This window comes from Stenella coeruleoalba (genome assembly GCF_951394435.1).
Source record: "Stenella coeruleoalba genome assembly, chromosome: 20".
In the NCBI taxonomy this organism is placed as follows: domain Eukaryota; kingdom Metazoa; phylum Chordata; class Mammalia; order Artiodactyla; family Delphinidae; genus Stenella; species Stenella coeruleoalba.
In genome coordinates, this window is record NC_137166.1 from 26,855,218 (window position 1) to 26,868,898 (window position 13,681).

The 13,681-nt window shown below is 47.1% G+C and overlaps 1 protein-coding gene across 1 annotated transcript; it reads left to right on the top strand.

Moving 5' to 3' along the window:
* Positions 1 to 1,538: 1,538 nt before the first annotated feature.
* PRSS54 (serine protease 54) lies at positions 1,539 to 13,641 on the top strand (the record flags this gene model as incomplete). Its single annotated transcript, XM_079907897.1, is given in 6 exon segments — positions 1,539 to 1,574; positions 1,576 to 1,733; positions 3,928 to 4,159; positions 8,559 to 8,813; positions 9,406 to 9,537; positions 12,907 to 13,641. Coding segments are annotated over 6 exon segments (1,359 nt in total). The 3' UTR covers positions 13,453 to 13,641.
* Between the last annotated feature and the right edge of the window lie 40 nt (positions 13,642 to 13,681).

A 13,681-nucleotide genomic window follows, 5' to 3' on the forward strand; every position in this document is an offset into this window, starting at 1 on the left:
CATCTGGCCCGGTGGTCTGGCAGGGCCCTTCTGGTAGCTCCACATGGACCCACAAGCCGTGGGAGCTAAAGAAAACTGGGCTGAGCCTCTAGGAAACCACAGAGGGAGTGTAAGAAATGTTGTCAGGGATTGGAAAAACCAAACCCACCCAAGTCGTGGGCTTCCTCCATCCAGTCAGACAGACTCATGTAGACACAGGGCAGGTTCTGAGGAGGCAGACAGACCACAGCCACGACTGGACCGGACTCTGTGATCCAGCGAAAGGGATGCCATCTCAGCCAGACTTGGGGAGAGGCTGGCTTCCAGAATAGCCCTGCCAAGTTTAGGAAACAGGCAGGCTTTTCATCCCGGCTCCTCCTGCGTCCCCATGTCCAGACGTTTGCTTGGTGACACCATGGTAACTATGATGCCACAATGGAACATTCTTCCCAATGTGGTAGCAGGAATCCCTCTGTTGAGCTCTGCGGTGTAAGGTCAGGGTGAGTTCATTTCTCCTTTAGCAGGAGCAGTTCACGGAAGAACTCTGAGAACCATTCTGACGACAAGAAACACTTGGTGTCATGAGCAGAACATGGTGACTGAGGACGGCATGCACGGGTTCCTTGGGCTCTTGTGCATTGTCTGAGGTGAGGGTAGGCCTGGTGGTGGGGCTGATGGAGGAGCACGCCTGGGCTTTGAATTCCAGCTCCACCACTTGGCAGCTGTGTGACCTTGGGTGGGATTCTCAATGTCTCTGAGTATCAGTTTCTGAATCTGTAAAATGGGAATGATGATAGTGTCCACCTCACGGGGTGATTGTGTGAATGAACTGAGTGACATGCTGGGGCAGTTACTATGTAAAAGGATGAGCTGTCACCAATTAGAAGAAATTCCAGTAGAGTTTAGTAGGAGGGGCAAAATCAGGGTAGGCTTTCACGGAACACCTGCTTTTTGCTGTCAGCAGCATTTTACAGCTACAGAGTTAAGGCTAGGGTTGAATTCCACGCGTCAAAAGATGACCCTGGGCTTCCCTGGTGGCGCAGTGGTTGAGAGTCCGCCTGCCGATGCAGGGGACACGGGTTCGTGCCCCGGTCTGGGAGGATCCCACCTGCCGCGGAGCGGCTGGGCCCGTGAGCCGTGGTCGCCGAGCCTGCGCGTCCGGAGCCTGTGCTCTGCAACGGGAGAGGCCGCGGCAGTGAGAGGCCCGCGTACCGCAAAAAAAAAAAAAAAAAAGAAAAAAGAAAGATGACCCTTTTCTGAGACCCAGCTCTGTGGGAAAGCCGGAGGCCCTGGATTGCGGATTGTGGAGAAAACTGACCGGCATGGCCACCTTCTCTTGCTGGGCCGTCTTACGCGTCGCCGGCTGAAGAGCGGGGCTGGGCAGCTGGCTCCTGCCTCTTTACGGCACGGACCCAAAAAATAGGGATGTTTCCCATGTCTTGGAAGTTTTGTCAGTGGAAAGGAATAGCGGCAGGGACTCTGACGCTGGGGGAAAATCACCACCTTGGGGAGGAGAGGAAAAGCCCATGCGTTTGGCTGTTCTGTGTTCACAGCTGCCCATGGTGTCTGCTGCGGCTCTCTCTGGGGATGGAAGTGATGAGACGGACGCTCTTGGTGCTGTTCTACGTCTCCCATGCTTCTGCCAGTGAGTGTGCTTCTCTCTTCCTTCCCAACTTTAGCGAATTGTGTGACATGGCAGGGGGAATCATCCCGGAAGAGAAAATGGTACTTAATGTCCAGAGAGGGACTCGGGGGTAGGTGATTCATGGCATTTTGTTCTGGGCAGCTTGCGTTGGTGGTGGGAACCAGGGACAGAGTGGGACGTGTGGCGTGGATGTAGGAAACTGCGGCTTCAGCAGCCTGATGTCAGGCCTAGTCCTTGGTGAGAGTACGGTTAGGGAGACAAGCCTTAGGCTATGGAGAGGTCCCTGCGCAGAGTGGGTTGGCGTGAGGCCTGCCTCCCCACTCACAGCCCTGCCCTGCTCTTCCGGAGGCACGTTCCCTGCACTCCGTCAGGTGGCAGACATCCTTCCTGAGCCGGGGTGGGGGCCCGAGGTGCGTCTTATGCACTTGGCAACCGGGCCTTCCCTGTGTTTCTACTTCAGTATTGTTCCGATGAAACCCTTTATCCTTAAACCTTATTGTTACCTCTAAACTGACCCCCAGTTGCAGGGCCCGGCCCGGGAATAGGGAGGTGTCTGAGAGGCTGCCTGGCCTCAGTTGGCAGAAGTGGCAGCTGCAGTCCCCTCCCCGACCCCCAGGTTGCCCAGGACTAAAATTCCGGCCTGGAAAGGGGAGACGGAGTGGGGCACCTGACTAAAGCAGGCTCTGCCCCACCTTCTGCCACCCCAGCTGGCTCCCTCCTGTCTTCCTGGAGTTAGATGGGGGACAGGAGAGGCTTCCCGTGCATGCACACACACACATACACACGCCAAGAGGACCGTCCCACCTTCCAGGCCTCCTCCGTCTCCTTGCAGCCCAAGGAGACAAAACACAGACAGGGCCTCTCTGCTCTCTTAAAAAGCCTCAGGCAAGGGACCCAGGGCAACCATTTCATCTCTGAGGCAGATTTCCTCATTATATCCTGGCTGTTCAAGAGTTTTATAAGGACGAATGAATCAGCCAGCTAGAGCTTTGAAAAAGCAAAAGTCATCACAAACCTGTAGGTTCTTCGTGCGTTAGGAAGAGTTGGTTAGTGCCTCGTTCACTACAGATTGCCAATGTCCTGTGGAAAAAAAACGGAATTCTTGTCTCTGGTGATCCTGAAGCACTTGGTGACCTTACAGACATCATCTTGCTAACAACCAGCTCTTGTCACTGTTTCAGCAAAGACTCCAAGTGTCAACTCATAGAGATGTTTGATCACATGACGCCCTAGAATGGAGGTCTGCTGTGGTCTTTTAATGACCATACTGAATGTTCAGTCAACTTCAGCGTCATGGTTTGGAAACTCTCTGTCATTGATGTTCACCTCAGAGGTCACCTCCTGGGGGAAGCCCTCCCAGACTTCATGTTCTGGGCAGAATCCATGCCCCCTCCTCTGTATACTCCGGGCACTGTCCCTTGTGTCACAAGTCTCTCTGAATGCTACCACTCTCCAATGTGTCTGTCTCCCTTGTGCACTGTGACCTCCCCTGGGGCGGGGACAGGATCCCGAAATCCTTCCCTGCCAGCCCAGCCCCTAACTCAGCAGGGCTGCGTGTGCGGTTGGATGAATGGCTGAAAAAGAAGCCACCAATGACCTGACTTTTTCAGCTGGTGCTACCCACCATGTGACACACAGAACCCAGGGCCACCGATTTAGGAAAAAAGCACTGGGTACTCATGCAGTGGCTACCAGAGCAGTGGTTTACATGGGGAAAAGATGGAATTGTCCCCTGGGGTTAGCATTATCAGTCATGGGGACACAACTCTCCTCTTGTGAGAGGCGTGTGTTACCCCACCTCTCATAAAAGGAAACTGAGGCCCAGACAGAGGAGTGGCTCTCCCCAGGTCTCAACACATAGGGGCCAACTGCACTTGGGACACTGTGTCCAGGGACTTCCTGAAACACTAGTGGTTCTCAACCCCAAGTACACATTCGAATATACCCTGGGGAGCTTTTGGAAAACATTAATGCCCAGGCCTCATCTCCAGGGGTCTGGGAGGGGCCGGGCAGCAGGCGGATGAAATGTTCAGACAGCTTGAGAATCCCTATACTCCACTCTGCATAGGCGAGGATGAGATGGGCACCCCTGGTCCACTAAGGAGGCCAGGCACGGGGACTCATCGGGACAGGGCACATGGACTAGGGAGGGAGACCCACCAAGGGCCTTTTATGGGGAAGAAGACCCACTAGGAAAATAAATGTGGGTGGTAGAGTTAGTGGTGACCAGGACAGAGAGCCAGAAAAAGTGGGGAACCAGCGGAAGTGCGAGCGGGTCCTGGGGTCTGGTGCGGTGGCGGCAGCCCCAGGCCTCCAGCTCTTTGCCCCAGCAGTGAGGCCCCTGCACAACCCCCTGCAGCTTGCGGCATCCAGAAAAGCAACACCGTGGAAACTTCCGAGGAGGGTTTGGTCGAAGACGAGGAGTTCCCATGGGTGGTGTCGCTGCAGGATGTCCAGTACACCCACCTGGCTTTCGGCAGCATCCTCAGTGAGTTCTGGATCCTCAGCATCGCATCCGCCTTTCAAAACAGGCCAGTACCCCTCCTTTGGAGTCTACACAGCCCACCGAGGCGGAGTGGGGGGGCTCTGTTTCCTGCTCAGCTTGGGGAGGCCTGGAAGGTGGATGCCCAGTGACAGGGCAACAGGGCTTTTTACCAGCGCAGTGCTCACTGTGAGTTTGGGGCTCCTGAAGTCACCAGTTGCCAAGGTTGGCGCAGTCTGTGTCTCCTCTGCTGTGAGGACTGCCAGCTGCACAACTGCAAAGTGAAACGATTGTTTCTCCATCTTCTACAGGAAGGATATTTGTTCCCATTTTATTACAATCACAAAGGCACTGACTTTTATTTTTAGACACTTTAAAAAAAATTTTTTTAAAACATCTTTATTGGAGAGGCACTGACTCTTGCTACTAGAGGTTCCTATTGCTTATCTTGTTGAACTGAATTGATAGGAGCCCTTACCTTAACACACTTACCTCAGGCCTTAACAATGTGACTGCCACAAACACATGCACGTAGAGAAAAGACTTGAAGGAAATCCGCAAACACCTGAAGAGCGCCCATCTCTGGGTGCTCAGAATGCATGTGATTTGTTTTCTTCTTTGAACTTCTCTGTATTCTCCAAATTGTTTACAGTAAATGGGCATTTTCTTAAACCAGAAAAAGAAAAAAAGCCTATACATGCTATTAAAGGAATAACTTTTTTTGATAAAACGTCTCACTTTCTGACCCAATGATTTCACTTTTGGGTATCAACATTAAGGAAATAATTTCAGCCACTGGAAAAGTTTTATGCACAAGTTGTTCATAGGATGATTAATTACACACAAAACACTGGAAGTGTAATGTCTGATTATCATGGATAAGTAAATTATGATATAGTTACTATTTTATAGTTTATAATATATTATATATGATACACAGTATATAACTTCTATATACAATTACATATAGATCCATCTATTCAATATATTATATAGATATATATTGTATGTGATATATACTATATATAGTATATATTATACAGTACATAATATAGTATACATACTATATTATAATTTATAAATATATAGTATATTATATAATTCATAGTATATATACTATATATTATATACTATTTATACATTATATATTATATATACACATATAGAGTGTGGGGAGAGAGAATATAATTACTATAACTGGCCAAATACATTATAGTGTAAACCCTTGATGAGATATTGTACAATTGCTGAATTTTTTAACATATGATTTGTATTTTTTAATTAAAAATACATGTATTTAAATGAAAATACATGTAATACTGTGATGTTCATGAGGAATCAAAGGGTGTATAATGAAAATCAGCTCCTCCCCTTCCCTGCCCTGCAGTCATCATTTCCCTCCCTTGAGCCATTTCTGTCACCAGTTTCTTGGGTGTTCTTCCTGAAACACTCCATGCACTCATGGATATCTACATACCTATAGGTCTATCTATATTGACTCATATCTATTGACAGAGAGAGAATTTTCTTTCTCCCCTGTATTAATCTGCTGGGGCTGCCATAATGAAATACTACAGACAGGGTGGCTTAGACAATAGAAATTTATTTCTTACCGTTCCAGAGGCCTGGAAGTCCAAGATCAAGGTGTCAGCAGGGTTGGTTTCTCCCAAGGACACTCCTTGGCGTGTGGACGGCCACCTTCTCCTTGTGTTCTCCTATGGCCTTTCCTCTGTGTGCACACATTCTTGCTGTCTCTTCTTCTTATAAGGACACCAGTCCTGTTGGATTAGGGCCCCACCCTATGGACTCATTTAACCTTAATTACCTCCTTTAAGGCCCTATCTCCCAACACATTCACACTGGGGGTTAGGGCTTCACCTATGAATATGGGGGGACACAATTCAATCCATAACACCCACCAACACAATCAGTAACACACCATATACATTATTCCACTCTTAGCTTTTTTCACTCTGTCATGAATGTTGGGTGATCCTTTCTTATCGATACATAGAAAGTTACCTCATTATATGCATCAGTTAGCTGCCCAGTATCCCATATGGATGTACCATAACTACACGGTCCTCTAATAATGGAAATTTGGGTTGTTTCCAATCTTTCACTAGTAGCAAAAAATGCTGCAGTAGATATACTTGGACACACATTATTTCACATACATGGAAGTATACTGTTGCACGAATAACCTAAGAGTGGAAAAACTGGACTAAATCTTGATAGCTGTTGCCAACCAGCCCTCCAGAGAGGTTCCGTTGTCTATGTAGTGTTTTCATTATTGCTATTTTCTATCTGGTCTGCTGTTTTGGTTTTGATTTCCTCTCTGACTCTGGGTTTTATTAAAGACCATTTAAAAATATCCAGGTAATAGGGTGTTTTGTTTTGTATTTTAACATGATTTAAGTTTGAGTTAGACTGCATGGTGATCTATTAAGGAATTTGCTGATGTTATCTTTGGGGTCTACTATGTGGTCTGTATGAATATTTTCCACAGGTAAATTAAAGAGCTCATTTTCTGTCCTTGGAGTACAATTTAATATATAAAATTAGGGCAGGGGGTCTACTTGATCTATCCTAGGCTGACTGAGGTGAATTACAAATTTCTGGCTTTTCCTCCTCCTATTTCCTGGAATTTAATTCATGAACATTGTATCACTTGCTGCAGATATTTATAAGTGAACTCTTCACTGCAGACTGAATTCCTTATCATCATGAAAGGCCTTTCTTTGTCTTGTTGCATGCTCTTCTGCTCTGGTGTTCAGAATGAAGCTCCTGCTTTTTGTTTTTATTTTGGACTCTTCTGTTTTTATTGCTTGCTGTTTTTCTCTTCATTATATGGCTTTGTTTTGTATGTCTCTTCTGACAAATTTGGAAAGTTTGAAGTTGTGTTCTCCTGGTCATCTTAGAATTATAATTTCATGGAAGACACACAAATCTTGTTTCTCTCTGGATAGTCCTCTATAGATTCTACTGTGGCTGATGCCAGAATTCCTGTCTTTTCACTTCTTCCCTCATTCTTCATGACCACACAATTTTAATAGCTTATTTATGTACTTTAATGTTTACCTTGATTCATATATATATATATATTTGTACACCCCTGTTATTTCATATATTAGCTATAAATAAATTATAGTTTAGACTTCCATAAAAGATGAGAAAATTGGTGTATATACCTACCTCCGCTGGTTTACATCACTACTCCTATCTATAACTTTAAAAGTTTCTCTTTTGTTTTAATTTTAGACCCATATTATAACGAATTCCACACTTACTGACCATCACTTTGCTGGATTTTTTCCATTCAACACTAGAATTGGTTAAAATTTGTCTTCAAGTAGTTTTTTTTTTTTTTGGCCACGTTGCACAGCATGTGGGATCTTAGTTCCCTGACCAGGAATTGAACGTGTGCCCCCTGCAGTGGAAGTGCAGAGTCCTAACTACTGGACTGCCAGGGAAGTCCCTCCAAGTAGTTTCTTAAAGGGCTCCCAAGAACCATATTTCCTCGAGTTTTACATATTCAGAAATGTTGTGCTGCCCTGCTTCCGTTTGAAGACTTAACAGGCATTCTCACCCCCACCGCACCTCAGCTTCTGGTATTAAATCTTGCTGTGGAGAAGTCTGAAGCCATTCTGATTTTTTCCTCTGTAGGTGGGAGATCACACATCCCAGTATTCCCCGGGAGAGGCCTGGTTTACACCTGTTATCCTACTGTTAGCATCCCCTTTCACTCCCACAAGTCCCCCAGCTTAGACAATAAATCAGAGGACAAACTTAAGATGACTTAATCTGTTTTGTGTGGATGCCCAAGGATTCCTTCTTTGTCACTGAAGTCCAGCAACTTTACTAGCCATGCTGGATCTCTCCCATTTGCCCCTCCAGACCCACTCTCTACTCTTTTCCATTCTGCTGGGTGCCAGGAGGCTGACCTGTGTGGGTTACACCAATGGGCGCTCTTGCCTTCTGGGCTCCAGTTGGGTTTGGCCAAAGGGAGCACTGGGAAGAGATCAGAGGGAGGAAGGAAGTGAGGTCAGGTATTCCCCTGACAGGTACTGCAGACTGGATGCCTCCTCCAGCCAAGGGACCCACTCCCCATGGCTCTGTCTGACCACTCCCTCCCACCAACACCCTGTTGTTACCTCAGCAGAAGGCTGCATATGCCACCCGGAACCCAGCATACTGCACTAGTCTCTGTGATTTCCCTACGTCCTGCGAGACCTTTGTAAAGAGTCCCTTTATTAAACTTTCCTCAGTTTACCTTATTTGAGTGTGCCATCTGTTTCCGGCTGGGAGCTGACAAGGGTATGTCTCAGTGTTGAGCATTCTGTATTGAGTTTTCCCTAGGATACGGAGTACGCTTCCACACTGTAGACACAAGTCTTATTTCTGGAAAACTTTCTTGGCTTCTCAAGATTACCTTACTCTCTCTCCAGGAAGGACGCTGTTGCTATAGTTGGTATAGCTAAGATGGATGCAAAACTGATCGCTCACAAAGAATATCCAGTGAACACCATCATCGTCCATGAGGACTTTGATAATAAAACAATGGAAAATAACATAGCCCTCCTGAAGACAGACACGGCGATGCAGTTCAACAACCTGGTCCAGCCCATCTGCTTCCTCGGCAGAAAGTTGCATATGCTACCAGCCTTGCAGAACTGCTGGGTGGCAGGATGGAATCCCACATCTGCAGTTAATGCCTTTCTTCTCCTAGAGGAGGCTGTGTGTGTGCTAGCAGTGGGGGTGACTGGGATGAACCATTCTAGGGCTTAGCTCAATAACTCAGGTGGCCTGAGGTTCTAGAGTTGGGCTGGAACCTTCAGTTAATCCGTCAAGATTCCCAGCGCTTGCCCTCTTGAGGCCATTCTTACGTCTGGTCCTTTTTCTTCTATTCCTACACCAAAATTGGAAGTACTTGGGCAGCAAGCAGCCTGAAATGAGTGCAAGGTTACCGAAGGGCCAGGGGACATTATTCCCTGAACCAGAGCTGACAGTCCTCTTGTATGAGCCATTCTTGTTTTCTTTTATTTTTGGGAAACAAACAAGGAAATGCATTCATTCTCTGTAGATGTAGATGTGAACATTTTCTCTGCCTATTTTCACATTCAAGTTCAAAGCAAAGGTAGTTTTCAGTAAAAACTGAGACACAGGTTCGGATTTCTGTGAGGAAAAGGGGGTTTATCAGAACATTTCCTACTCACTCCCATCTGGATATGTGAGTTGTAGTTGCGTTGACTTGGGGGACGTCTTCTTGTGAATAATTCTCGGGCTCTCTGTTGTCCAGACAGGAAATCACATGACAATGAGTATCCTGAGGAAAATCTCCGTGAAGGACATCGACTTGTGTCCCTTAAACAAAATCGAGAAAACAGGATGTGGCAATCACATAGAGATGGAAACTGATGCCGTCTGCTTGGTAAGAACGTGGTGGAACAGAAGCTACAGGCTGAGAGTAAGCAGTGGTCACTTCATGGGGAGCCTCAGGACTCCCCCTCGCTGGATTGTGAGCTCCGTGAGGGCACGGACTGTCACCTGGGATTCATGGACGTCTCCAGGGCGAACAGCACTTGGCAGGTAGCAAGTGCTCAATAACAATCTGCCGAATGGATTAACCAGTCACTGTTTTCAGTGTGACATGACAAAGCATGGCTAAGTCACATGTTTTTTCATTAGCTAAAAGTTTGAAAGAGTGAGTCCAAACCACACGTGCAGATATACGCTGAGCACGCCTACAGCGTGGGCTCGCTGTATTCGGCTTCTTTGGAACCCAGCCTGATGCTATTGTTCATCAATTACTGGGTTTCTTTTTCCCTGTAAGAAGCCCTGCCCTCTAGCTGAATGTGGGCTGTCCAGGTGTGGCTGTCCTACTGCCTCAGGAAACTGTGCAGAATTCACAAACACCTGTCCAGGCCCCCTCATATCTGTATCTGGAAAAAGTGTGGCTTACCAGGGCCACAGAGTTAATAAATCTTAAAGGCGAGAACTCAGGTCTGCCAGATTTCCAGGCAGAGTTTCCCTCCTCTACTCTAAAATTGTCCAAGACACTGATCAACCACTTTTCTCGAAGTAACCTTCAGGATTCCCTGATGGGGAAATTTTTTTTCCAGAGGATCTAGGGAAAGTTTTTTAGAGAAAAAGGAAAAAATACATATGTGCGGACAATTCTTTCTCAAAGTCATTTTATTGCAAAAGCATGAGGGACTGCCTTTCATCAGGAAATAAGTTTGCCCTTCTAAAGTTGGCTCAACATTTATCAAGTGCCTACATTGTCCTGGGCTCTCTTCCAGGCGGAGGATTGTAGAAGCTTCTTAAATTAGAGAATGTGTTAAAATACAGTAGAAGACGTAGCTACTTAACAAAATCCTGCCATCAGCCACTCCATCAACCTAGTACCACACTTCATCAAATCCAGGATGCTGTCAGGTGCAGAATGCACCATTATTTTATGTAACACTGAGAAAGTAAAAACGCTGCCACTGAAACTCTGGAATCTACTGATTAAAAGACACATCCCATTTCAAAGATGCTAACTTTTAAGAGCATCTTAAATTCACTGGAATATGGTAAGCTGCTTACCCTCTAAATGATCACCTCTTTAAACCACCCACAAAGGTCAGATTGGTTTTTAACTGTAGCACACCTGTAGACAGTCCTTTGTTTTTTAAGAGAATTGTGCTTGCAAAAAAAAAAAAAAAAAGTTGCCTTGTCTACCTAGGATCCTTCCTAGGAAATGTGTTCTAGTGTCCAGAGGTCCTCAAAGCCACACTTCTCACATGTAGAATAAGTTACCCAGGTTCAGTGTCTGCCCTAACGGGTCCTCAGAAACCCAGCAAAAGTAGAATAGCTCTGAACTCACCCCTCCTTTGTTCCCACAACTGTTAGGGCTTTTGCTGGATGTCAAGGTTGAGGATCACGCAATGAAAGGGGGTCGCTCCCCTGGGAGATGAGGTGGGGCTGGAGCGCCTGGTGCTTTTTGTCTCCGTTGCTTGAGCTTCAGAAGTCTCGGCCTTACACGTCACGGGGAATAGAAACAGCAGCTTATTCTACACCCGAGTGGAACAGCAACTTGCAAAACCACACAATAGCCAGGGATGTTGACCGCACAGTCATTTGTCAAAACTATTCGTCCTGAATGGCATTCTTTTTCTTCCTCAAGCTGTAAAAGCACAGTTAAAGCAAATTGGGAGTGGGACTGGTGAACGGCGGGGAGACCACTCCATCCTTGGCCAGAGAGCCTCTGGGCCCCAGGAAGACACAATGAGGGGCAGATGAGAGCCAGTTCACCAGTCCTAGGAGGACCAGCCAGAGCTCAGGGATGAAATCTCCGCCCTCTGCTGTTTGGCAGCATGGGATGCAAACAGTAGAATGTGAGAAACTGAAAAAATCAAAGAGTTCCACACTCAAGTACCCCCTTCCATCTAATGAGAAGCACAGAGCGAAGTCTGGAATGTCATCCTCGTGTGTGTGCAGCTGTGGGACAACCTGGGCATTATGGCAGCCTTGCAGAGCATGCCTCCCATGGCCCTGCTTGCAGAAGTGTTCTTTGCTTCTCCCATTTGCCTGCATTTCTGTTCTGGTGTGGCCTCCTCAGAAAAAGGAGGGTTTAGTGAAAGAGGCTGCATGTGTGTAGGAACCCAAGAAAGCTCCAACATCCAGGCCTGGGAATGGGCAGGGGCTGAGGTGACCACTGTTTTGCCTGTTGAATTCTCACTGTTGAGTCTGTTCAGATTGTTTCCCATTGTCAGCTGCAAGCCCCCTCCCTCCGTGCCTCAGTCCACACAGTGAGAGCAAACTGTGATCACCCAGCCTGTCTCGCCTGGCAGGTCACATAGGTCAAAGGTGGCTGGCCAGCCTTTGATGATAAACTCCCTCTTGGATCAAGATGGACCACAGGCTGGTGCTGGGGGGCAGGTATTCCTTTAAGAGGAGGCCTGGGGGCGGGGGGTAGGGTGGAGGACAGGTAAGGTAAATTATACCTAGTAGCTGTCCTGTTGCTTTTCCCACATTTCTCAGTTTTTCACATTAAAAATGATGGCCTTTTCTGCACAGCAGGGTAATAGCAGCTAATTGTTAACTGAGTGCATCCCGTATGTCAGGCACTGTGCCGGGAGCTCTGCCGGTGTTACGGGCACTAACCGTGTCCCCACTTTAGCTCAGAGAATTAGCTAACCTGTTAGGGTCACATGTCCAGCCAAGTGTGCTGGGCTTCTACCCACTCACCTGAAGGGAGATAAGGTCTGTGTGGCAGAACTCCCGGGGCCCAGAGGACTGCTCCTGAGAGGTGCACTGGCAGGCAGCTGCCAGGTTGGAAAAGCTGTGAACCCAGCCCGGCAGCATGTGCTTCCTGCAAGTCTGACTGACCCTAGCAGGACTGTGGGTAGGTACAAGCAGCTTAAACGAAGGATGGAAACAAAATAGGGAAGAGAAGGAAAAACGGGAGCATTCCAGGCCAGAAAGGAACAAAATAACATTTGAGGAGTGAGAAACCAAAAGAGAGGGAGGATTTATTCAAAGTACTGGAAAGGGGCAAGAAAATGAAATGGGATCCAGGAAGCTACAGGCAAACTGCAGGAGCCTACAGATAATTTGTATAATGAAAGGAAAGGTCATCTTGTTGGAATTTGTGGTGGAGGTGGCCTAGATTGGAAATATTATCCTATAACTTACCCCATTTCCAGTGAGAACCAGTGTAAAACTTTTCTAGAAGATAGTAAATTGCACAGGGACATATTAAAAAAGAAAACAAGTTTTTCTAAGACCTGAAGCTTTCTGTCCTTTGTCACAGGGGGACCCAGGAAACCCAATGATGTGTGAGCTGAAGGAATTGAATCTGTGGGTGCTGAGAGGAATCCTGTCTCAAGGTGGTGAGAAATGCCCTGGCCTGTTCCTGTACATCAAGGTGGAAGACTACAGCAACTGGATCACATCCAAGACCAAGAAGACCAGCCCTCCCCTGTCTTCCTTCCACCACTGGAAAAACCTGATTCCTTTCCCCAGCCACTCATCATGTGATGCTGTGACACAGAAAAAACATGCTGGGCTGAGCCAGGTTGGACAGTCCCAACCACACTTCCAAGGACAAAAAAGGGCCACCATGCATTCATGGTCACAAATGGCAAATGGCACTCCAGTGAGTCTAGACTTTAGGGAAAAGGGTCTGAGGGAGTCAGACAAGTCTGAGGTGGTCATCCAACCCACGTACTATGATGACAACGGTGGGGAGGTTGGGGAGGGCGGGTCTCTATTGGGCCAGAACAGGTTACATCAGCCCCAAGAAATTATCTTATTTTTCTTTGTGCTTGTTTTCTTTGGTAATGGTATCTTAGTCTAGGAGCTAACCTTCCAAATGGAAGAGTAAGCTCAGAATGCTGAGTGCCAGGCATTCACCACGCTGCTTTGGTGTCTCTTTTTGAGAGTTGCACAGCTGGGCTGCCACGGACAGGCCCACAGTACAGACTGGGGGGGGGTCTCCCTCCTCTGTCCCACTCTCACATGCAGGAAGGTCATTTTCATGTGTGCTTGTGAACTAAACGTGGGCTAACAAGTGTCAAACCATTAGA